Raw genomic sequence first — 26,532 nt, forward strand, 5'->3', positions numbered from 1 at the left:
TTCATTTCTAAACTCTTGAAATTAATTGATAGCAGCCCAGTAAATATTATGAGTCTTCACTACTATCTGTATTATTAATTATGGCAGTGGATTCAGAGACCACCACTCATCTGTACAATTTACTTATCAAAATTCAAGCACATTTGGTTGCTTTTCAAAATGTACTAGTGTGTTACAATCATAATCTACACGCTAGGTTTACAGCTTTGTAAGTAGCACTTTCATGGAACTTTATGAAATTTTACAGAAGGATTTGATCACCATATAAGTGTATATAAAAATAAAAAACTACCAATTTCAATTTGAGGATGAGAGTTGGGCTGAAAACTTACCTTTATTTGGAAAATATTTCTGGAAATACAGCATAAACACACAACATAACAAGGTTTCAGCATAAATGCTGAAGGCTGCAAATTTTGAGTATTTAAGTGCTAAAAATAGTTTGAAAGAGGTACTGGGTGGCTTGATCGGTTAAGTGTTTGACTCTTGATTTTAGTTCAGGTAATGATCCCAGGGTCATGAGATCAAGCACTGTGTTCGGCTCCATGCTGGGTATGAAGTCTGCTTAAGATTCTCTCTCTCTCCTGCCCCATACCCCTCTGCTCACATGCTCTCTCTGTCTCTCTAAAAAATAAAAATAAAAAATTAGGCAGCTATAAATTATAAATCTTTCATATTAATACATAATTCAAGTCCCTTTATCCCTTCTTCTAAAATACTATTTTGTAGTTTTTACTTTTCTTCAATTCAGAAAATAATTAATGAAGCTTTATTTAAAGCTCATCCTCATCTATTTTTCCTACTTCATAGACACAAATCTTCAGCTTACTCAAGAAGCAAAATAAGGTCGAAATGAAAGACAACATGGCATAAAGTAAACCCAACTGGAACTTATGAAGGGGGAGCTTTAATCTTTGGAGGACCTCAACAAGCCATGGTGTATTTGTAAAGTGGAATTTTAATAGTTGGATTTTTAAAGTTGCATCTTCTATTTTCTCCCACTTATACCAGTCTGACTGGTTTGATAATACAAACATATCTTATAGAGCAGGGTTCTCATTTAATTTATAGCCAGTATCTCTCTTTGTAACGTAATGTACAAAATATTTCCTTTACAAGCGTGATTAGTCTCAATGACTTCTGAAATAATCTCAGTGTGGTTTCTCCTGCCACGTGAACCTGAACACCAACTGCTAGATTGTGAAGCACTAAGGAAACGTAAGTGTCATTATGTCACAGGTGCTTGGAAAAACAGCCAGATTATGGTGACAATATCATTTGGTTTCTTAGAATCCACATTTCATCTTAATTTTTTCTGTTGTGTTCAATGCCATTTAATTAGTTGTCTTAGTAAACTGCCAACAGTCTATTTAGGATAAAATACTCCTCTATCCACCAAAAAGGAACTGAAATTTTCCATCTCTGATTTTGTTCTAGTTTTAAAAATTGCAATTAATGAATTAACTTGATATTTTTCCTGCTTCCTTTACTCCGCTTATTTATACACATTTTTTCCAAATATTTTTAGTGTCTATGATCTTGATATCAAAAAGCCAAAATAGTGTGGAGAGTTTTATTAATAATTAGATATAGTTTAATGAATCATTGCACCTAACGTGCTATATCTTGATTTTATATATATGCCAGTTCCTAAGAAAATTTCATCTGCTAAAACCATGAGAGTAATTAAGTTCCAAATCACCAATAATTGTCATCTTAATTAACACTTCCCAAATTGTCACAATGTGTTTAGATACCTTGATGGCTATATTTTCTAAATATAAGAAGGGATAACTAAACTGAAAATTAAATAACCAGGTTGTGTTTAGACTGAACTCATTTGTCCACTTTTACTGACATTTCAACATATTAAACAACAGATAAATGAAACAAATGTAATGAAATAGTAGCTTTCTGAAATAATGACATGAAAAGGATAGAGCCAACACTATAATGTTTTCTCTAGTCAAATCATATATGTTTTTAAAGTTGAAAAATAATATAATAGATTATAAAAATTACAGATACACTGGTCAGTTACATTATTTTTAAACTTTTAATCTGAATTCCATTCATATCAGAAAATAAAAGTGTTTCATTTTTCAATGCTGTCGTTGCTATCAATGTAACTAGACATCCCTTCTGAAGCACATACAAAGTTTTATCAAGATATTTATAGCAAAATCTTCTAAGATTATTCATGTTCAAACACAATCATGTCTTCTTGAATTTTTTTATTTAATCATTTATTCATTCAACAAATATTTACTGGATTTCTGTTCATCTTTAAAGGGTTGCTTCAATTGTCAACTATATCATTTGGGGTATTGGGTATAGCTTCCTTAGTAAGGAGATCTACAATACACTGGCCCAAATAAGAGAAAAATTTATCTCCTTCACACATAATAAACATGGGCTAGTAGGTGGGTTCTGCTCCATGACACCATTTAGGGACTCAGGCTAGAGGAATGGTAGCTCTCTTAGTTTAGGCTGTTATAACAGAATACCATACATGGGGTAGCTTATAAAATAGAAATTTATTTCCTACAATCCTGAAGGCTAGAAGTCCCATATCAGGGTCCTAGCATGGTTGGGTTTTGGTGAGAACCCTCTTCTGGGTTGCAGATTTATGTCTTCTTGTGTTCTCACATGGTAGAAAGAACACAAGAAAGCTCTCTGGGGTCTCCATTTCTAAGGGCACTAATCATTTATAAGGGCTCCACTCTCATGATCTAATTACTTCCCAAAGGCCCCACCTCCTAATACCGTCACATGGGGGGTGTAAGATTTCAACATATGAATTTGGGGAGACAAAAAGGTTTACTTCACTATACCATCTCTGGCCCCAATCATTCACATTTCTAGCCAGTTACATAAAGGTTGAAAAGAAGTATAAGACAAAGGACTTTATTCTTAAGCAGATCATTAAAAAACTTTTACACATCATCCTGTGCCTGACCGCCGTCAATATAAGGGAAACTAGGAAATGTAGTTAGTCCTGAGATGGTCAGTCTCTCTTATGGAAGAAAAGACAAATGGATTTTGGAGGCATACAGCTAGAAGTCTTCTATGTCCAACACTCTAGTCATCCAAGTACAAGTAAATATCCTTCTTTTCATTAAAACAAACAAAGATGCCTACCTTCTACTCAACAGAGAAAATCCAAGTTTCATTCTAGTCACTGCAATTAGCTCAAAATCCAGAATCACTGGGAAATATACAGACCTATACATTAGGTCTTGATGTGATTCTTTAAAGTCTGGCAACCTATAAAATGATAAACAGATTATCTTTTCTGCTGTCAACTTTCTTCCTCATACATAATATCCAGTATAAAGTGGTAGAAAAGGAACAGCATCACCAGAATAGAAACTTTCATTGGGACACACTGAAGGCTCCATAGACAATAAAAATTATCAAATCTTGACAAGCAAAGACACCTAAGCAACAATATTGAAATAATATTTTGATTAGTGCATCTGGCAACCTTGGTTTTCTTTTCTGGAGGTCATACCAGGTTTACTAGAAGGTTCTTCCTTATTCTAGTGGATAAATGGTCTTACCCATAGCCACATCTAAACTGAGTCAAGTATACCATATCCTTGTTGGGAATTTCAAAATTTTACAGCATGTTTCCTGATTTTTCATGTTCAGGGATCTGAGAATTGTTCTGGGGATCATTCATATATGGCAGTGTAGTCTAATGAAAAGAGAGGAGGGCATTTTTGAGCAACACTCATTATCTCTTCCTATTGAAATACAGAAACAGCTGACTTCCCCAATCCTGTTCAGCCCTAAATTTCTGAACACTCTCTCATTTTAAATTATAGAACTGACACATAAATCAGGCAGAGATAACTTCTCTAGCAATGTTCTATTCATTTTTGTTTCTTCTGGTAAATTGGCCCATTCTTATTTAAGCTCATGACTTTTGTAAACCTTTCTAAAAGCAGCAGGATTATGAACAGCTGGGCTTTGTTTGGCTTTTTCCTGTAGTGTCAAAATATATGCAGACCTATAGCCCACTGCTCCAGGTTTTCTCAGGCAATGGCATAACAAGGCTTATTAGCTTTCTACCCTACTATATTTTTTCCCTCGCACTCTCCATCTCGCACTAAGCTAATGCCCAATATTTGGGGATTTTAATGGCAGTTCTACACTTTTACATACTAATTTCTTTGTTAGACTAAATTGTTATAACAGAGAGATACAAAGTTCAGTGGCTCAAACAAGATAAAAAAAAATTCTCACAACAATCCCTGAGGTAGGCAGTGACTTACAGTAAGTCTGCTCCAACATGATCATCATTTAGAGACAAAAGTTGTTGCAGTCCACGACTTCCTAAGACACCCTCCTTATTTGCATGATTCCTGCTAGAGTATCACTTTGAGTTCATTCTATCAACTGAGGAGATGACAGTGCACAAGTCCAAGACGAGGAGCTTGTCATTAAATTGGAGATAACTTCAAAGTTGCCACCCTCACACATGTGCACATCCCATGTTTTCTGACTCAGTCACAGGGCACATCTAATTGCAAGGATAGCTGAGCAAAGTATTCATTCATTGTGCAGCTGTTTGTCCACACAAAAGGTTCTCCTGTGGAAGAAATGAGAGGTAATCTGTGGGTGAGCAAATGTATGGACTCTGACAGAGTCCACTATGATTATTATCTATTATTTTGCATTATCTATTATCTTATAAATGTCTTATATGTCCTACTTTCCCTTTTTCAGAGTAGCTGAAAGTTCAAACTCCATTCTGGTATATATGTGTCATTTATGACACACAATAGTCACAGTTGCTTTGTCATGTCTCTCTCACTACTTTCTTCTTCCTGTCTCTTACCTTCATTAATTAAAATTAAAATAGAAACCCAGTAAGAAACATAGACATGTCACTAGAGAGTGTTTGGAGCTAGTGGTCTTCAAACAGCACTTTGAAAAATGAGCAGGCTTTTTCACGGAAAAATTATTATGACAAAGATAGAAGCTGCTGTCAATGTCCTCATTTTCTCTTCATCTCTCTAAATGGGAATGCTGCTTATTAAATCATCTTCTCATGACTGCCATTTCTTGAACATCCAGGAAACCCATGTAACAACTCTCAGGAATTTGCTACATATCAATGAGGGTTCTCAATTAGGTTGCATAAATTATATGAAGCTTAGTATTTGAGAGAAGAGATAAATATCCAGTCACTAATCCGTGACCTTAGACTTCCATAGTCTCAGGATGGGAAGAAAAACATATTACTGTATATTTTTCCTAGATAATTTGTGTATAAACATTCTGGGCAATGGAGGCTTGGCTTGGTAGTCTTTTATTTTTTCCAACTACTTTACACTAAAATTGAATTAGTGCATTATCAGTTGCCTCCCAGAAAGATAAAGAGGGCCAAGCTTCTCTCTGCCTCTCTTTTTCACCTCTAATGTATAGGCTTGTATTTTCCTATTGCTCTCTTAATATCAGTGAAATCTGAAGTATTTAATCAGATGAGACCTATGGGATTGCTCTGAGGGATAATGATAACCACAAAATGTTAGGTTTTTGTGTCTTTGCTTTCAACCTAACCCTAGGGTACCTCAGTCCTTATACAATTTGGTATTTGATATTGATCCATTTTCTTGCCACACTTTCATATACTTAAAAGAAATTATTAACCTTGAAATAACTTACAAAGTCATTATACATATAATATATAAATCAAAAGTTAATATTCAAGCAGAGGATGTAAAATGAAGGAGCATATTTGAGGAGAAAATAGTGTCTCATAAATGAAGGAGCTTATTTAAGGGCAAATATAGTGTCTCATAAATGATCAATGTGAATATATTAATATAAATAGTTAATATTTATTCTGAGGACATCTCAGAAGCAACTGGAATGGTCAAAGGAGCAGGAAATGGTCAACTGTGTTACATGGTGCTAATGTAAAATGAGGACCACGTCTTGACCATTAGATTTGAAATGTCAAGGTATTGATAAGAGCTGTGTCATTGGAGGCAACAACCTAATTGGATTGTCTTCAAAAGCATATATATAAAAGGAGAGACAGTGAAAAAAGTGAACAGTTGCCTCTTTTCAAGAAATTTTGCTGGAATGGGGCAGAGAAAGGAATAGTCATTAGAAGGAGATGTGGGGGTGAGGGGGGACTTTTTGGGGATGAGAGATTTACAAAAATGCTTGGATGCTGATGAGATGGGTGCTTTAAAGGGAAAAACTTGGCATGGGACAGAATGATGACAATTGTACTGAGGGAAGACTTGAAGTAACTTGAATAAGAAATGGAGGAAGGAAGCAAGGAAGCATCTAGCAAAATACTAAGTAAAAATAAATTGCTTATATATTTGAAAAGTGCATGGACATACTGTGGAAGGGCTAGAGGGGAGTATAAATATAATTTCAGTGTTTAGAAATGAAGATGAAATGGATGCATATTTCTTAAGGTAACAGCATTAAAAGCCATACACAATTGACCATATGGTCATCTTATGTAGCAGTTTTTCTTGGAAATAGAGCTTTATAACTTTCCTCTTGACAAATTTTGAAGTATTATACTTGTGTTTTAAGGGAAATTTGATTTATAAAACTGGAGGTTAGAGATAAGGAAGTTCTGAGGTGGCATGACAAAATCATAGCGCTCCTTGTCAATAACCTGTATCTTTCCTACTGAATATTTTTTTAGGATTGTGTTTTATGCCTAGAGATTCTTGAGGTATTCGAAATATTACTTTAACACACATTTTGCTTTCAAATTCCATATGAGTTTCTGGGTTGATTCCTCCTGATTACAGTAGCATTGATTGCTGTCTAAATCTGTTGCAGTGTGCCTGAATACTATGACTACGGTCATGGAGTAAGTGAGGATGCCTATGACAGCTACGGTAAGACCTTTTCTTTACTAAATCTGTAAAATCAGAACATCCATCAGTCACTGACAGCTCAGAAATTACTTCTATCTTTCTACCCCCAGTTTTTACAGAAGTCCAGACTAAATTGATTTATGTAATTCCAGGGTGAGATATGACATACAAGAGCCAGTGCCAGAAAACTGGACAGATCAATTTTGATCAAAATTTCAAAAGCAATTAATCACAATCATAGATCATTTTCAACAGCAACAGTGAGCATTCTGAACAGTGTCTTATATGTTCCACTGTGTCCATTGTCTGACTCATTGATTTGACAACAATGCTATGTCTTTCCTACTGTCACAAAGATCATTAGAGTAATACACAGTTAAAATATTTTGAAACTTTTAAGAGCAGAAATTGTAGCTTTCAGGTTATTTTCTTCTAGGATTCACAGCTCTCAGAAGGGCCATATAATGCTTGGCATAAGAATTAATAGTCAAATAGCATGTCAGTTTATAAAATTAATTAATTTCAAAAATATGCTGTTTAATTAAAATACTACTTAAGATTAACTGTAATTCAATTCAGTAAGATTTATTGAGTATCTCTGATATATCAATATAGTATATCATACTATTTTGAAGGGTAGTTTTTATTTCCTTAAAATATATATGCAGTTGGGTGGGGGGTGCCTGTGTGGCTCAGTGGTTGAGCATCTGCCTTTGGCTAAGGACCTGATCCTGGGGTCTAGGGATGGAGTCCAGCATCAGACACCCCGCTGGGAGCCTTCTTCTCCCTCTTGCCTATGTCTCTGCCTCTCTTTCCGTGTGACTCATGAATAAATAAATACATAAAATCTTAAAAAAATACATATGCAGTGTCACTAGTTGACCTCCTTTAAAAATAACACTCACTTAAATGTTTTCAGTCCCAAATTTTTGTTGAAATAATACAAAAGCCATTCTGTTTCTCTTTATGAGGGAGCAGTGAAAGAGAACATTAATGTTGACTGTGTGTGTTTGGGGCTCCACATGATGCAGGTGTGGTGCTTCATACGGATGGAGAAGGGAAGGTCCAGACCTCAGCAAGGAGGAAGTGCAGTCTCCTTGAAACTAGAGTTACCGAATCAACTTCCTTCTCTGGGTAGAGTATCATGAGGCCAAGCTCAGAAATAGGAGTAGAAAAATAAACCACCCCACAGTCATTGCCATTCATAAGCTGCTTACTTACATATACCTTCTCATTTATTTTTTATGATAAACTGAACTATTGAGCATTTTTATCTCCATTTTATAATAAGGAAACTAAACAACAGAAGTGAAGTCAATATGAGAACACAGCTGTGGGACTCAGCTTCCGTTTTTATATTCTCATCAGTGGTTAGAATGCTGTTAGTTGCTGCTACCAGACCTGAAGCACCTATTATGGCTCTGTACTCAGCAATTTGTAATGAGGATTAGAGATTACAGAAATAATCCTCATTAAACGTTCCATGTATATCTACATAATCTAATCCCTATTAGAATCATACTGGGTATACACTCATATTGTCATCTGCGGTTTACAAATAAGGAGCTGAAGTTCAGAGCAGTAAGTAACTTGCCCGAGTTAAACAGTTAGCAATGACAGAGCAAGAATGAATTCCAGCATGTCTGGTTTTGTTGTCGGGAGTGGGGGCAGAGTTCAGTGGACCTAGAATGAAAGAACAGGATCTAGTACTTTAAACTTGAGTTTATTTTAAAGGAAGAATGTTGAGCTTAGTAAAATTCCTCTAAATCCTGCCAGCTGCAGTCCCACTAATCTAAGGGAATGAAGGTCTCCTGGAGAATTTTACAGGAAAAATAAAGAATTAACACAAAATGAGCACTAGACTCACTCTGTCTCAGACTCCAGTTTCTCCAGCACCAATCAAATGAACATAATCTCCCTGCTGTCAGAGACAGGGATATTCTCCAAAATAACTGAAACATATTTTCAGAAATAATTTCTCAGAAAAAAATAAGTGATAGACAAGTTCGCACAGGTCTGGCTCAGTTGCTACAGTATTCTCTTAGTTCAAGAGAACAAAAGTAAATCTGCATTGTTCTAAGCATATAGGAATCAAAGGGCACCTGGGTGGCTCAGTTGGTTAAATGTCTGCCTTTGGTTCAGGTCATAATCCTGGGGTCCTGGGATAGAGATGCACATCGGGCTCCCCACTCAAGAGGGAGTCTGCTTCACACTCTGCACTTCACTCTGCTGGTACTGTCTCTCTCTTGCTCTTTCTCTCCCTTTTTCAAATAAATAAATTAAATATTTTTAAAATATGATGGTGTACATGATAGGCATATTCCCTCCTCTGTTCCTACTGTCTATTGTTGAGAAACCTTTGGCTACCATACAAAAAACTGTGCCGGATTATAAACTAGTGATACAAGAAAGGTCAGAGAACATTACTCATGTAACAAATATTTATTTAATGGCTAATATGTGCAAGCTATTGCTCTCAATCCTGGAAATACTCTGGTGAACAATCTCTTGAAATTTACATTACTATTTGTAAATCACTTTTTAAAAACTGGTATTTTCAATTGCAAAATACGATCATTGTTTTTTACACTTGGCATGATGATTTGAGGAAAAGCACACCTATGAGCTTTACTTTATGGAAGTACGTGTATAACGGCAGGGATGAATTTGATATCTGATTGTGTAGCTCATAATAAAAGATATGAGTTTTCTGTTTCTAATTATTTTTTTAATATTATTACCACGTAAATAATAGGGAAAAGAGTATGAATATAAGCTATTGCTTTTCGGATCTTACAATGGACGTGTAGGGGCCATGGTTGGGAGAGTGGGGCTCATCTCTCTGATCTATAGGCCTTGCATAATTCTCTCTTGATTGTTTCATTCTTCCACTGCAGCAATGTCTAGAGAACCCCTTTTATTTTAAAAGCTACACCTGCCCATAAGCACCAGATTTCATTCTGGGTCAAATTACAATTTACCAATAATAAATTCTCAGCACCCAGAAAAAGTTGATAAATTATATTTAATAAAGTAATGAGGAAAATGTCTGGACAGAGTAAGATAAGTAGGAATAACTTTTTTTAAACCTATTTTATTAAATAAAATGTTAGCCAAATTGGCCATATTCTTAGTGTAGAAAGATTAGATACGTATACATGCCTAAAAATAGACTAGTCTTTAGGGCCATAATCTTTTCTTTGGCCACTAGGATCCGCTGCCATTTTCTGACATTATTGAGCAAGTATTAATTCAAGAATATGCTTCACTAAAAAAAAAAAAAAAAAAAAGAATATGCTTCACTTTCAAGGTGTTTTTATTCTTTGTTTGCAAATGCTGATATGTCAACATTCTATGCATTCTAACTTCGAAAGAAGTTTTTTTTGATTTTCACATCAGAAGGATAATTATTCGGGACAGAGTTTATTGAGTTTGTTGGAGTCAGAACTGCTATTCCAGGGGCTGAAGCAAAGAAATCTAGCGAATGTGTCGCAACCTCTCTACATGGTACAGATCTTACAAAAAATGTTATGCGTGCAGCACAGTGGGCTGAGGGAGGAGCTGCTCACAAGTCAGGATTTCAGCAGCCTAAGGTCCATCCCATTCACCATAAGCCTCTCGGCTCATTGCGACCCCTCTGTGGTGCATATTTGGCCACAGAATAGAGATCAGGGATTCTGAACAAAAAAGCAACTATGTTTTAAATGATGCACATGTGAAATTGCTTTTATTTTTTTAAGATTTTTTTTGCCTCAGTGTTTAGAAATCTAAGCAGATACATAGGCCTGATTCACCTAAAATATGTTATTTTTCTCTTATTATAAAAAATAATGCACCTCCACTATAGAAAATTAGTTTTGAAAAAAGGAAATTTAAATCCTCCTGAGTTACACTACTCTATTTATTTATTCTTTGCTTTTTGGTTTATATTCTGCCAATTTTTTAATCCATCATGACACACAAAAATTTTATTTAAAAAGAGAACACAAGGTAGACAGCTTTGTAAAAAATCCTTTAATACTTTCCTGTCATTAAATAAAGGTTTTCTTTTTCAGGTCTTAATAATTTCAATTTTACCTTGAAAAAATGCAGAATTTAATATATTTTCACATGCGCTATCAGAATAACCTCTAATATGATCAGTTGAAAAGGGATACTCCTTTTGTACAATCAGGAAATAAAGAAAATACTTGTGGTCAATCCACATAGTAACTGACATTTAAATTTTGAGAATTCTCATAATCTCATATTTTCTACCAATAGTAGGAAAAAAGCCAAGTCAGAAGCTGAGAAATAGTGCTCAGCATCATAATCTTGAAATCTAATTAATAAATTAATATGCATTATATACACTCAGATTTTGGAATCAAGTTATTATGTGGAGGGAGCTTGAAGTTCAGGCTTCATGCTGATAGGTTGCTCATCCTATCATATTCAAATTGACAGATGATAAAATTTAAATATGTATGTGGAGCACTTATTTGAGGATCTATTCATCTCAAATATAGATTGATGTTTTTTTCCCATTAATTTTCCATACCTCACATAACTAGTGTATTAACTAGCATCAATTTATAGCTTACCTTTAATGAACTGTGTGCAATCTTTTACATAACATTTAAACCTCTCATCTCCACTTACTTTTTCAATTCCATTCTAAATTAGTAATTCCTCTCTGTTACATTTTGGTTGTATCCTGAGTACAGATACTAAATCTCTGTGGGATGATTGTTTTTATAAAGTAAATAGCCCCAGTTCTCAGTTTCATGGCAACATCTTAGATTTGGACAGTAAACAAAAAGGCTCACAATCAGTTGCCTCTCTTGATCAGGTTGGTGGAAAGAACAATGGGGCAAACAGGTATTGGGAAAGGAAGAAGGAATACTCTTCAGGATAATAGGGTCCTGCCTTCAAAAGAGTCACAGATGGAATCTCTTATTTAGGATTCCTTTAGAAATGATTTGAAATAAAACACCAGAAGTAAAAACCCAATCATTCGATGTGATGCTACACTCAGAATCTTTATACATTGTGTTTTGTGTATCACTAGATTAAAATTGTATTTGTCTTTCTCAGGCCTATAATTCATGTTGAAGTGACAAATATGTTGACCTCAAAGAAAAGCATGCATCCTTTTGGACATCATCATAACTAGATTATTCAGTATATTTGCATACAATTTAATATTAATGATTAAACTATTTTTTCTTGAAGCACTATAAATATAAGATTTTAAATATTAAATCCTTTAAATGAGTGTCATTACTAAAATACAATAAGTATATTATTTATTATATTTAATGTTTAATGTAGTAATACTTCTTAAATATTTCATTGATCTTTATTATTAAATTAATAATTATGTATTGTTTCCAATAACTTGAATTTATTTTTGGAACACGAATATTTGACTTACAGGATTCCAAATCTGTTTCTGCATTTTAAAAATATTTCCTAATTTATCAGAGTCATTATAATTGTTTTGGGGAAGTCTGAATAGCTCAAAATTCAATAAGGGAGCATTTTAAATATAGTGCATAGATCAGCTTGGCTAAGCAATGCTTCACATAGGAAACACCCTCTAAATTCTCTCTGAGACTGACAGCTAAGAATGGACGGCAATATTCTCTTCTTAGAGAAAAGAACTGTTTATTAAAATGTATTTAATGTATGAACTGAAGAACTAATTATGCAACCATTCTTTAGTGGCATTTAAGATGACAGCTGTGTGGAAGCAAGGAGGATAATATTAATACACTGTCTTGAAATGAATGAAAGCAAAAAGAATTCAGTGCCATATTCTAGGGCATTTGAGTGCCTCACTTCAAGACGATTGCAGAACACACAGCTCATTTTGTGTTCAGAGGCAGGAATGATTATTATTCCAGTATGAAAATAAGTCCTGCATTGATTAATCTGTGAAAACAGCAAAAAAATGAAGCTAACAGGCAATCATTCCATCCATGTAATTCAAGAACACAGTATGTCCATTTTTCATAGTAAGTAGAAATATAAATTTGAGGAAATTGATTTTACAAATGAAGATGAGTTTCTTAACATGGGCAAGAATTTACCAGACATTTTAAAAACTAATGTATACAACCAATTTATTTTTCCTGGGACTTAATATTTAAGTTGTTACATAATAGGCTATTGAGAAAAAATATCACTGTGATTTATTCTACTTAAATTTTAATATAGATTTTTAAACTTTATTTTTAAAGTGGGTAGTCCTTTATTAGATGAAGTTATCAGACTTTATTGATTCTTTATTTTAAAGGACTAATGGTGGTAGAAGGGGAGGAGGGCGGGGGGTGGGAGTGAATGGGTGACGGGCACTGGGGGTTATTCTGTATGTTAGTAAATAAAAAATAAATTAAAAAAAATAAAAAATAAAGGACTAATGAAATGGCGCTTCTACAGTATTTTAAAATTCACTTGCAAAATTAACTTAAGGTGTAGCTAACCTTCTGGTTCTTAATATTTCAGAGATTGCAATGAGATGGCTATCTAATTCAACTTAGTCTTGATAATAAATGTAGATTGCATTGCCTAGACCAACAACCAAAAAAAAAAAAAAAAAAAAAGGAAAAAAAAAGTGCACCACTACTCTATTGCTTCCACTGTAATAGATGTATTACAATTTCAATTCAGTTTTAGGCAAACCTGGAATCTGCTTTTCAATATTTCAGAACAGATTCTTAACCTTACTTAGACATTTTAAAATCACCTGGTGAATCCTGAAAAATACTAATGTCCAGTTACTATCCACGGTCAGCTCCATCACAGTCTTTGAAAATGAGAACTGGGGGCATCAGTTAAATAGTTTTCTGGATGGCCCTTTTGGGAACTGAAGTTGAGAATAAGTTTTAGATACATGTGTAGGAGTGTGATGAAATGCTGCCCATGCTTTTACCTTAAGTGGCTAAAACTATGCCAGAGTTTTGGCATTTTTAAAGGCACCACACGAGTTATGCACAGGCTACCTTTAGAACACTGAGTACTTTATTAGCAAATATTGTGTTCTAGCACCTGGCATTTTAAATTCACTTAAAAAAAAACATGTAAATTTAAATAATGCAAAATAGAATTTGCCCCTTTTTGAACTGTGTGAACATTTAAATCTCAAACTTGACTTTCTCTAAAATTCACTCAACAGATGGAAAGTCCGCAAAAAATTATAGCTCTCATGGACCTAACAACTCTCTTGTTGAGACAATAAAACAAGCCATAGGAAAGTTCTTTTATCACTTTCTTTTCTGCTGAGTTAATGATGCCATCATTTTCACTGATGAGGAGGAAGAATTGAGTGATTTATTGTCGGAATCTGAGGGCGAACAAATCATGTACAAAAAAAGTATATTCAATATGATATAGATTTATATTTAGAATATACAAAAAAGCTGTTTTTAAAACGCAAAGTATGGAATATAAAATATAAAGCTGGGAAAACATTTTCTCGGCCACCTGGAAATACACTAGCTAAGAAAAAAAATATATCCTGGAGGCATACTAATGTAGGGGGTCTTTATAAAATTTCCACAGTTTGAGGAGATTTTAATTTTTATTAAAAGAGGTTATGAATTTTTAAAAGACTAAGGTACATTGTCCTGAAATAAATATGCAACACATACTTATCAAATATGTCATAATTTATTGAACAGTTCAATGGGGATTGATATATATGGATTCCTGAAAAAGTATGCCAGTTGAAAATGTAATTATTGATGACTAATACTGGTGTCTTTTTTTGTAAATTACTTAAACATACGTGGACGTTGTCAAACCTTTAGCTGTGCTGGTAACAAGATAGGCCTGAGGCAGGGGAGTGGGAGAAGGATGGATCTACAATATTTAGGTCAGTCTCTTTAAAGCCTGGTAACTGTGTAGGGAAGATTCCAAAAGTCCCCTCGTGATCAGCGGAGTGCAGCAGTGGGCAATAGATTGCCCTGGAAGCTGCCGGCATTTGGAAAGTCTAACAGAGATAGGTTCAGTCATGGGCAAAGTGTTAGATTCAGGCTGCTGAGAAGACTGGGAGAGCAAACAGACTAGGGTGAATGCCCAGAGTTAGCCCAAATGTCACAAGGTAAGGGCACAACAAAACTGCCCTCACTTCACATTCTAGTCACAAGTTTGGGAGACTTTAGGCCACCCTTTCTTCTGACCAGCTGGCTACAAATCTAGAGTTCCCATTACCCCTTCTGGTTTGATAATTTGCCAAAATGACTCATATAACGAAGAAAAAGGCTCTAACTTACAATTAATTTTATTAGATCAAAAGGAAAGAACGCAGAACCTGGCTAAGAGAAGATACATAGAGCAAGGTCTGGGAGAACCCCAAACATGAAGCTTTCAAAATCTTGAAGGTGGCACTATCCTCCTGGCATACCGATGTGTACCAACACACAAGGTATTGCCAAGCTCACGCAAACCTCAGTGCCCAGAATTTTTATTACAACTCCATTATGTAGCAAGAATGACTGAATCATCTCCATCTCCAGCCTTCTTTCCTCTCCAGCTTGGGCTGATATCATGTGGTTAACACCCAAACCCTCTAATCTTCTTGTTGGTCTTTCAGGTGTGACCAGCCCCCATCCTGAGTCATCTCATTGGCATGAACTATCAGGTGCAGTCAGAGGAGCCTATCATGAATAACAAGACTTTCCCATTACTCCAGGAAATTCCAGAGTTTAGAGGTGTCCAAACTGGGGACAAAGGGTCACTAAGTGTATTTTTTTTTTTTAATACAGGGGGTAAGATGAGAGCACCAACCTGGGAAAGTAGGCAGAGGCCTGTTGAGGCAAAAGGTTAGAGTTAGAGTTGGTCAAACAGCCAGGTTAACATTTTGCTGAGCTTAAAATCTGGTTTTCTGTAACTCCCATATCTTGGTGTTGGTCTTACAATAAACTCTGGTCTCATTTCTGTTCTCAAGTATAGGAATGACAGATGTTGCAAAGGAGTAAGGCAATCAAATAGCTACAAATTCAGTAGCTATGTCTATGTCTATGAAGCTATGTCACCAAGCCTACCTCCTTCACTGAGTTAAAGGCATTATTGGAATTCTTAGAGAAGAGAATTATAAAATAGTATTTCATATCATCATTCTTATTCTTCCATTATTTCTCATAAAGTCCTTATGTATAAAACAAGTCTGTGGCTGATTTCTGCAGGCTTTTGATTGACTCTGGACTTTATTTACAATAGTAGAAGTATTTTTTAAATGCAAGTCAGAAAAGTTTCCACATTGTGTTCAATTATCATTCACCATTTTTTTTTTTTGTACCTTCCATTTAGGGAATCCTTTCCTCTAACTGGATTCTTTATCTCCTTTTTATTTAGATAAGATCCTAACTCCAAAGTAAGAAGATGGAAACATATTTATTTTTTTTTCATATTTATTTTAAAATATTGAGAACCACTGGCCTTTATTATTCTATATCTGCAAGATATTACACAATAGAATCAAGAAAAAAATATAAGCTTAAATCAGTTAATCTGTAATTTGTTGTTAATAGATGATAACTAGAAGTGAAATGGTACAAAGTCAACTTATTATTAATATGAGACTGTATAAAATGTGGGGGTTGGGGGTTAGAACAGAGCAGACAATGTAAAAACTGTATCACAGGAGGAGAAGTTAATACACTAATCACAGCATATTTGAACTGCGGTGATTTTTCCTAACATTCCCAATCATAGTGACTGTATCTGGGAACATGAAAGCTAGTAAAAATCACTCTTTGCAAACCAAACTACTTGGAATGCTACTCCTGGCACAGCCTCAAGTTTGTTGGGCAGGTTTGTTTGTTTGTTTGTTTTTTACCTTCCTGGAGCTCACAATCAGAAGTTAAATAATTCCAATAACTTAAGCTTAGCCACAGAAGATAAGATTGTCAAATCATGCAATGACTTCAAAATAGATATATACATGAAGTAAATTCCAGTGATTTGAAAGTAGGTATATACATGAAATAAATTTGATACTAAACAAGGATATGTATAAGAATGGAGAAAGGTTAAGAAAAATGGCCCTAGAATTTCTATACCTACACTGAAAAAGAACCTGGAAGATGATTTAATTCTCAAGTTCTAAAACCCAGCCATGGCCACAGACCCACATTTTACTGAGGTGGCTTAAAGTTAATAGAAAAATGTCAAGTACTAACTAGTTGAGCCACAGATGTATTTCAGAATTTTAACCTCAAAAGTTTCTACAGTTTTCCTCATTATAGATAACTCACATATTTATCAAACTGTCTTTCTGAATTTATCCACACATATTTTTAGTATGAATCATATTTTAAACATTCGTATTTATATTTTATGTCAACAAATGGATTTTGGAATCTATCTGTTTCATGGTCCAGGTGACTAATGGGAAATATCTACTTTCGAAAGCTTCTTAGGGATTCACTTAAGAACTTCTTCAAAGACTAAAATGAATCTCACTGCTTTTGAGAAAATGTTAGTATTTAGGATAAATTCCCCAGGAGCCAAGAGAAGCTCTTAAGAAGTCCCAAAAGATTGAGCCCGTCTCTGGTTTGTGGGATCACTACCAGAAATCATCATTATCATTCTTTAAAAAAAAAAAAAATTTATTTAGGGATCCCTGGGTGGTGCAGTGGTTTGGTGCCTGCCTTTGGCCCAGGGCGCGATCCTGAAGACCCGGGATCGAATCCCACGTCGGGCTCCTGGTGCATGGAGCCTGCTTCTCCCTCTGCCTGTGTCTCTGCCTCTCTCTTTCTCTGTGTGTGTGACTATCATAAATAAATAAAAATTTTTAAAAAATAAATAAAAATAAAAATATTTTATTTATTTATTCATGAGAGACACATGGAGAGAGAGAGAGAGAGAGAGAGAGGCACAGACACAGGCAGAGAGAGAAGCAGGCTCCATGCAGGGAGCCTGATGTGGGACTCGATCCTGGGTCTCTAGGATCACACCCTAGGCTGAAGGAGGTGCTAAACCACTGAGCCACCTGAGCTGCCCCTCCCTTTTTTTTAAAGATTAATCATTATCATTCTTAAGATGAATAAAAATAAGTGATCCAAAATGCTAATCCATAAACATTTGCTAGTTGTTAAGGAAAATGTAAGCTTTTTCTCAATATATGAAGCAAAATGAGATCATTCATTTGCCAAAATGTAACAGGTATCTAAAGTTTAGGTCTTTTGTACTTGAAACGTTTAACTGATTTGTTCTACTGATTTCTTCCCCCTAAGTGGTCCACTTCCAGGCAAAAACAAGATGGCTTTCTTTTTGAGAAAAAAAAAAAACTTTAAAATTCAACAACACTCCTCATATTTCAAGACCCAAGACATTTTTTTTCAGTGAATATTGTAGAATACTTATACTTTAGGTGATCACCAAAGTCATCAACTCCAATAGTCTAAAATGAAGTCAGGGATCCAATCATGTTAAGCTTTGCATGGAATTCCTTGCTATGGAAATTGGACTTGAGCTTGAGTATGCTATAAAAACTGAACAGGGGTCCCTGGGTGGCGCAGCGGTTTGGCGCCTGCCTTTGGCCCAGGGCGCGATTCTGGAGACCCGGGATCGAATCCCACGTCGGGCTCCCGGTGCATGGAGCCTGCTTCTCCCTCTGCCTGTGTCTCTGCCTCTCTCTCTCTCTGTGTGACTATCATAAATAAATAAAAATTAAAAAAAAAAAAAACTGAACACGTCTAACCAATTGTACTTAGAAAAGTGCCTCCAGCTAGAAGGTAATGTAGGGTAGAAGTATACACACATGCATACACACACAAACATATTAGAAAATATATACATATTTATACACAGAGATATGTATATATATGCATATACACACAGATAGACATATGTATAATATATTATAGTAAAGATAGATAGATACACATTTAAAATCATGGAAAGACACAAAAGATAACTAGAGAGCTGGGAACTCTGGGCAAAGATGAGAATGGCTTGCCATGGAATAGGGTTGGTATTGATGGAAAGACATACATAAATTAAATACATATTAAGGAAGAAAAGACAAAGCTTGATGAGTAGTTGGATTGATTGGGCAAAGATGAGAGGATGCCAAAAATTTTTGGTGAGTAACTAGGCAAGTGTAGGTAGTAGCATCAGTATCTGCCATATAGAACTTGGGAAGAGCATTAAGTAGTGTGGAGAAAAAGATGAGTTTAGTTTTGGAAAAAGTTGACTTTGAAACATCTGAGGAGATGCCTCATAGGCAGGTAGATATGCATGTCAGAAACTCAGAATGGTCTGTAACCATTTCTGAGTTAAGATTTGTCATCAGCATGTAGATTAAGAAACTTGCCACTTGCCAAAGAAGTCTTTCAGTAAGAAAAAGGAAGAACAAGAATTCAAATGCAGGCCTAGCCACAAGACCCTTGGGACTCCTATTCGAAGCAAAGAGACCCAAGGAAAGGCTGTGGCTTCTTTATGAGTACTAAATGAAGATGTAAAATATTTTAATAGAATTAATGTATTCAATAAATAATTACCAAGTGCCTGCCATGTGCATCACAAAATTCTAGAGTTGAGAAGAGAATGCTTAGAAAGGCCCAGCTCTCTATCTCTAGATGGATTATTCCAAGTGTTACTTTTTTCAAAGAGGGAATATCTAATTAAAAATGTGAAACAGTGATAAAAGCTGTAAATGATTCCCAGAAGCTGACTAAATTTCTTGAAAGCATAACTGATGGTGAACCCAAAGGTAACTCTTCTTGGAACAAAATTCACTATGTTCATCTGTGAAAACAGATACCAGTCATCCATATTTCCCCTTCAGTACTACAATGTTTTACCCTCTGAATCTTAAAGCAGTAATCTCTGCAATTACCCATAGAGGCAATACAAACTGTGTAGATAAAACTGTTGAACCATTAGGTTCCAACATTCCATTAATATTTTAAAATGATCAGAGCAGAGCGGACAACCTTGCTTTCTACCTTAGATGAATGAACACTTAGATTTGCACCTTAACAAATTCAGCTCAAGCAGCCCCACACTCTTCTTAACTACATTCTCATTTATTTAGCTAATTAATTATTGTTGTAATCACCAGTTATTATATAATTCAAGGGAATTAGAATAAAAGAAGTCCTATTTTCCAGGCAAGAAAAGGAAAAAGAGTGGAAGCCAGGATCTTCTTTCAGATGAAAGGAGAGATGGAAAATGGTAAGACAGTTATAGATCAAAAATTCTGGGTCTTCTGGAGCACCTGGGTGGCTCAATCAGTTGAGCATCAACTCTTTTTTTTTTTTTTTTTTTTTTTTTTTTTTTTTTTTTTTTTTAGCATCAACTCTTGATTTCAGCTCAGGTCATGATCTCAGGGTCGTGAGATTGAGCCCAGAGTTGGGCTCTGTGCTCAGTGGGGAATCTGCTTGAGAGTCTCTCTTTATGTCCCTCCCCACCTTCAAAAATAAATAAATAAATCTTTTTAAAAAATTTCTGGATCTTCCAAACTAACTCTCTGAGCTATAATTTTCTGATCTTTAAAAGGAAGACAACATTGGCACCTACCTTACAGGAAAATTGTGAATATTTGCTAACAATACACATAAAATGCCTCACAGTGTGTTTGGCCTTTGGAAAATGTGATGAGAGTAAATATCTTAATTTTTTTAATAGGATAGGTATTTAAAAATTAAATAAAGAAAATTAATATTGTCATGGTGAGTTATACAGAACATCTAACATAATCTCTTTGGGAATAAATATAGTAACACAACATGTAAGTATATATTTGAAAGGAGCTTTTAAAGAGAATGATATTCCTTAAGGAGAGAGATCAGAAATTTAACTGAGACCAACAAATGGAGTGGCTCAGAGCCAGGTGAATTCTAATCAACCTTATCTGAGACACTAGTGGTTGTAACAATAGAGATTAACTTAGGTTTCCAGCTTTAGTTGTGGTTTTTGCATATTGGCTTACAGTATACCAACAGTAAAGAGCATGAGCTCTCCCTTTGTGTTGTGGTGAGTTAAACAATTTTTTTTAGATTCCTTTAAAAAAAACGATTTTATTTATTTATTCATGAGAGACGCAGAGACAGAGGCAGAGACAGGAGAAGCAGGCTCCATGCAGGAGCCTGGGGACTCGATCCCGGAACTCAGGGATCACATCCTGAGCAGAAGGCAGATGCTCAACCGATGAGCCACCCAGGCATCCCTAGATTCTTTTTCAGATCTCAGATATATATAAACAACTAGCTAGCTATGTAGGTCTAGCAAACTGTGAACATAAGAGGTGCACCCTCAATAATCTCCATGGCATCCTATATCCTTTCTAAACTGGGTCCTAAAATTAAGTTGCTCCGAAGGTAGCATTTTAAACCTATTTCTGAAAATAAACACTAAAAGTTTACTTTCCAGGTACTAATAATGCTGACTTTTCTCAAATTGGTGCCTTGTTCCTATGTTTCAATTTCCCCACCAAAATGTTTATAGTATCTCTGGAACAGAAAACACCACTTTTGCAACCTTAAATATCATCCAGATTTTTCTTTCACTCTCTGAATGCTCCCCAAAGTAGCTGGTCCCAGGGTGGGAGTGAGAGAGCACACTGAGAAATGCACACCACTTAAAAGATCTGATTCTACTGAGAGCAGAGTATTTGAGATGCAGAAAATTTTGAAGTCACTAGAATAACTTCGAAGGCACAGGAAGAGTTACCTGGGTATTTTATACACCTTTATCAAAGTAAAATGTTCCACAGTGATGCTTATTAGCATGTAATGGAGATACACTGTATAGAAATCCATAAAACTTGACTCAACTGGGAAAAAAAATCAGTCTAAATAAAAACAAAACAGGTGGAGTAATTTTTAAAAGAAATATTACTATATTTCAAATATGTGCAAAACTATAACCTAATTGTATACAACATATTTCTCAAGAATTCTGTTTTACTTATTTCACAAAATTTATTTTAGAATTCCTTTTTAGTTAGTAACATCATCTATTTATATGTAACTTACAAATATTTATGGTGTTCTTCCTATATGTCTGCCACTACAGGGCTCTCCTTTCATAGATCTTAAAATCCAGTTTAAGAAACAAGGCTGGATTCCACACAAATCTTAAAATAATTTGTTCTAACTCTCTGAAGAAAGTCCATGGTATTTTGATAGGGATTGCATTAAACGTGTAAATTGCCCTGGGTAACATTGACATTTTCACAATATTAATTCTGCCAATCCATGAGCATGGAATATTTTTCCATCTCTTTGTGTCTTCCTCAATTTCTTTCAGAAGTGTTCTATAGTTTTTAGGGTATAGATCCTTTACCTCTTTGGTTAGGTTTATTCCTAGGTATCTTATGCTTTTGGGTGCAATTGTAAATGGGATTGACTCCTTAATTTCTCTTTCTTCAGTCTCATTGTTAGTGTATAGAAATGCCATTGATTTCTGGGCATTGATTTTGTATCCTGCCACGCTACCAAATTGCTGTATGAGTTCTAGAAATCTTGGGGTGGAGACTTTTGGGTTTTCTATGTAGAGTATCATGTCATCGGCGAAGAGGGAGAGTTTGACTTCTTCTTTGCCAATTTGAATGCCTTTAATGTCTTTTTGTTGTCTGATTGCTGAGGCTAGGACTTCCAGTACTATGTTGAATAGCAGTGGTGAGAGTGGACATCCCTGTCTTGTTCCTGATCTTGGGGGAAAGGCTCCCAGTGCTTCCCCATTGAGAATGATATTTGCTGTGGGCTTTTCGTAGATGGCTTTTAAGATGTTGAGGAAAGTTCCCTCTATCCCTACACTCTGAAGAGTTTTGATCAGAAATGGATGCTGTATTTTGTCAAATGCTTTCTCTACATCTAATGAGAGGATCATATGGTTCTTGGTTTTTCTCTTGTTGATATGATGAATCACATTGATTGTTTTACAGGTGTTGAACCAGCCTTGTGTCCCAGATATAAATCCTACTTGGTCATGGTGAATAATTTTCTTAATGTATTGTTGGATCCTATTGGCCAGTATCTTGTTGAGAATTTTTGCATCCATGTTCATCAGGGATATTGGTCTGTAATTCTCCTTTTTGGTGGGGTCTTTGTCTGGTTTTGGAATTAAGGTGATGCTGGCCTCATAGAACGAATTTGGAAGTACTCCATCTCTTTCTATCTTTCCAAACAGCTTTAGTAGAATAGGTATGGTTTCTTCTTTAAACGTTTGATAAAATTCCCCTGGGAAGCCATCTGGCCCTGGACTCTTGTGTCTTGGGAGGTTTTTGATGACTGCTTCAATTCAGAAAAGACCCCGAATAGCCAGGGGAATTTTAAAAAAGAAAACCATATCTGGGGACCTCACAATGCCAGATTTCAGGTTGTACTACAAAGCTGTGGTCATCAAGACAGTGTGGTACTGGCACAAAAACAGACACATAGATCAATGGAACAGAATAGAGAACCCAGAAGTGGACCCTGAACTTTATGGTCAACTAATATTCGATAAAGGAGGAAAGACTATCCATTGGAAGAAAGACAGTCTCTTCAATAAATGGTGCTGGGAAAATTGGACATCCACATGCAGAAGAATGAAACTAGACCACTCTCTTTCACCATACACAAAGATAAACTCAAAATGGATGAAAGATCTAAATGTGAGACAAGATTCCATCAAAATCCTAGAGAAGAATACAGGCAACACCCTTTTTGAACTCGGCCACAGTAACTTCTTGCAAGATACATCCACGAAGGCAAAAGAAACAAAAGCAAAAATGAACTATTGGGACTTCATCAAGATAAGAAGCTTTTGCACAGCAAAGGATACAGTCAACAAAACTCAAAGACAACCTACAGAATGGGAGAAGATATTTGCAAATGACATATCAGATAAAGGGCTAGTTTCCAAGATCTATAAAGAACTTATTAAACTCAACACCAAAGAAACAAACAATCCAATCATGAAATGGGCAAAAGACATGAAGAGAAATCTCACAGAGGAAGACATAGACATGGCCAACACGCACATGAGAAAATGCTCTGCATCTCTTGCCATCAGGGAAATACAAATCAAAACCACAATGAGATACCACTTCACACCAGTGAGAATGGGGCAAATTAACAAGGCAGGAAACCACAAATGTTGGAGAGGATGCGGAGAAAAGGGAACCCTCTTACACTGTTGGTGGGAATGTGAACTGGTGCAGCCACTCTGGAAAACTGTGTGGAGGTTCCTCAAAGAGTTAAAAATAGACCTGCCCTATGACCCAGCAATTGCACTGTTGGGGATTTACCCCAAAGATACAGATGCAATGAAACGCAGGGACACCTGCACCCCGATGTTTCTAGCAGCAATGGCCACAATAGCCAAACTGTGGAAGGAGCCTCGGTGTCCATCGAAAGATGAGTGGATAAAGAAGATGTGGTTTATGTATACAATGGAATATTACTCAGCTATTAGAAATGACAAATACCCACCATTTGCTTCAACGTGGATGGAACTGGAGGGTATTATGCTGAGTGAAGGAAGTCAATCGGAGAAGGACAAACATTATATGGTCTCATTCATTTGGGGAATATAAATAATAGTGAAAGGGAATATAAGGGAAGGGAGAAGAAATGTGTGGGGAATATCAGAAAGGGAGACAGAACGTAAAGACTGCTAACTCTGGGAAACGAACTAGGGGTGGTAGAAGGGGAGGAGGGCAGGGGGTGGGAGTGAATGGGTGACGGGCACTGGGGGTTATTTTGTATGTTGGTAAATTGAACACCAATAAAAATAAATTAAAAAAATAAAAAAAATTAAAAAAAAGAAACAAGGCTGGATAATACAAAATAATTAATATAAGAAAATATTTAAAGTGAATTCTCTTAAGCAGGTTAAATAGTACCTGAATTTTTAGGTACACTATGTATTTGCTCAGAAAATTACTTCTTTGAGATGATTAGATGTTAGAGCTCAATCGAAGTTCAATTGAATGAAGGAAATTAGTAGTTCCCTCCTCTAGGCTTTCCTTAGCATTTTCTTCAAATATCAATTCTAAATGTGTTCTAATCTATGAAATTTCATAGTACTGTTGTCTTGTGATCTCCTAAAAACTCCTTAAAGTATCCTCATACTCAGAGCTTAGTACTATGACTAGCATGTGGGAGAATTTTAGTAAAGGAAAAAAAATATTTAATGAATGCTTTCTTTGCTTCCTTCCTTCCTTATTTCATACAGTATAGGGTACATTAAAATCTGAATTGGAAAGCTTAGAAATGGTGGGAATTTGATCAAGTCACTGAAGCTGTTTCTCATTTCTTCCTTTCCTGTTTCCAGCTCTCCAATTCTATAAACCATTCCTGTAATTTCAATTTGGCAGACAGTTATTTTGCACATTCTCTGAGGAATAATTTGTTATTTAATTGCTCATTCACATCCATAGTCTAGCTAATTCTTCTCATATGACAATGATCCTGATACTGAGAGCATCTTACATCCTTTATTATTTTCCTAAAGGACAAAGAAAGATTATGTCTAAATCTCATTGTCTGTAATGACATTTAAAATGAATCCTAGACCACATCATGAGACTAGTAACCATTAGCAGGGACTCCAAAATTTGTATGAATCCCTAAAATATTATTTTATTTTGATTATTTTGGTGGGGAGGGGGGATGCAGAGGGAAAGAGAGAATCAAAACAGCTCCACACCCAGCAAAGAACTGACACAGGGCTTCATCTCACAACCCTGAGATCATGACCTGAGCCAAAATCAAAAGTCAACGCTAAACTGAGTCACCCAGTGCCCCTCCCTAAAATATTTTAAATCCACCTTGTCTGCTGCATAGTAGAGCCCAAAGAAGACAGACAATTTCTAAGTTTATTCATGGGGCTATTTATACTTCAAATTTTAGAGAATTCCCATCATAAGGATGTTATAATGATTCGTCTCTTCCTGTGCTTGGGTCATTTCCATGTACAAGGTTCTACGATAGACTTACATTAGAATTTCTTTTGATTTCTAAGAATCACTTCTATCTCTGATACTTACAGTGGAGAAATACAATGGTAGCTAGTGAGGGGACTGGCTAATCACATAAGGCTCAATGACACTATACAATGATGAAAGAAAAACATCCATTAAGTCAGTGCTCTCCAGTCTAGATTCTAAGAAGATAACTTCACTGAAAGAAGCTGGCTTTTATTATCATGTGGTAATGGTAAATGTGTGACTATGTATAAACATTCTGATATTAGGAAAAATATAGATCAAGGAAATTTGGCACAAATAGAAATAATACCTTTCCTGATCTCAATTCAGTATTATTATTGAGAACATGAATTAAGTGAAATAGAGCTTTGATTCTTCTGTTCATGGTAAAGAATCTTAGAAAATCTAAAACTTTCATTGGGTAGGAATTCATTTTGGCAGTCTTTCTGATTATAGTTATCATAGACTAACAGTATTTCCCATTCCTAGCCTTCAGCAAGGAAGAAAGAACACAGTATGAATTGACTACAGAGAATTATAAGAGCACATTTTTGTGCAATGCAACCTGCTTTTACACTTTTTTTGTAATGGGATTCCACTATGATTGTTTTATGAAATCCAGTTGTGAAATACTTCTGTTATTTAGCTAAGTCTCTTGGGTAAGAAGTGTGACTTTAAAATATAATATTTCTAGTTATAAAGCTTTTAAAATTAATGTCAAGTTTTAAATAGCTCAAGTATTACAGTTTTTAAGGTTGT

General features: G+C 35.4%; 1 protein-coding gene across 22 annotated transcripts in view; it reads left to right on the forward strand.

Moving 5' to 3' along the window:
• Nucleotides 1–26,532, forward strand: part of KHDRBS2 (KH RNA binding domain containing, signal transduction associated 2) — a 591,382-nt gene that overhangs the window by 518,541 nt on the left and 46,309 nt on the right. For 17 of the 22 annotated variants that reach the window (XR_012034040.1, XR_012034039.1, XR_012034027.1 and 14 more), the window contains exon 8: nucleotides 6,826–6,884. The exons of the other annotated variants lie outside the window; for them this stretch is intronic. Coding sequence is in view for 2 of the 17 variants with exons in the window: in XM_072832479.1 (XP_072688580.1) it covers nucleotides 6,826–6,884 (59 nt within the window). In the remaining 15 variants the exon portion in view is untranslated. The remainder of the gene's footprint in view (nucleotides 1–6,825; nucleotides 6,885–26,532) is intronic. 22 annotated transcript variants of the gene reach the window in all.

The sequence above is a fragment of the Canis lupus genome, chromosome 7, assembly GCF_048164855.1.
Source record: "Canis lupus baileyi chromosome 7, mCanLup2.hap1, whole genome shotgun sequence".
Taxonomy (NCBI): Eukaryota; Metazoa; Chordata; class Mammalia; order Carnivora; family Canidae; genus Canis; species Canis lupus.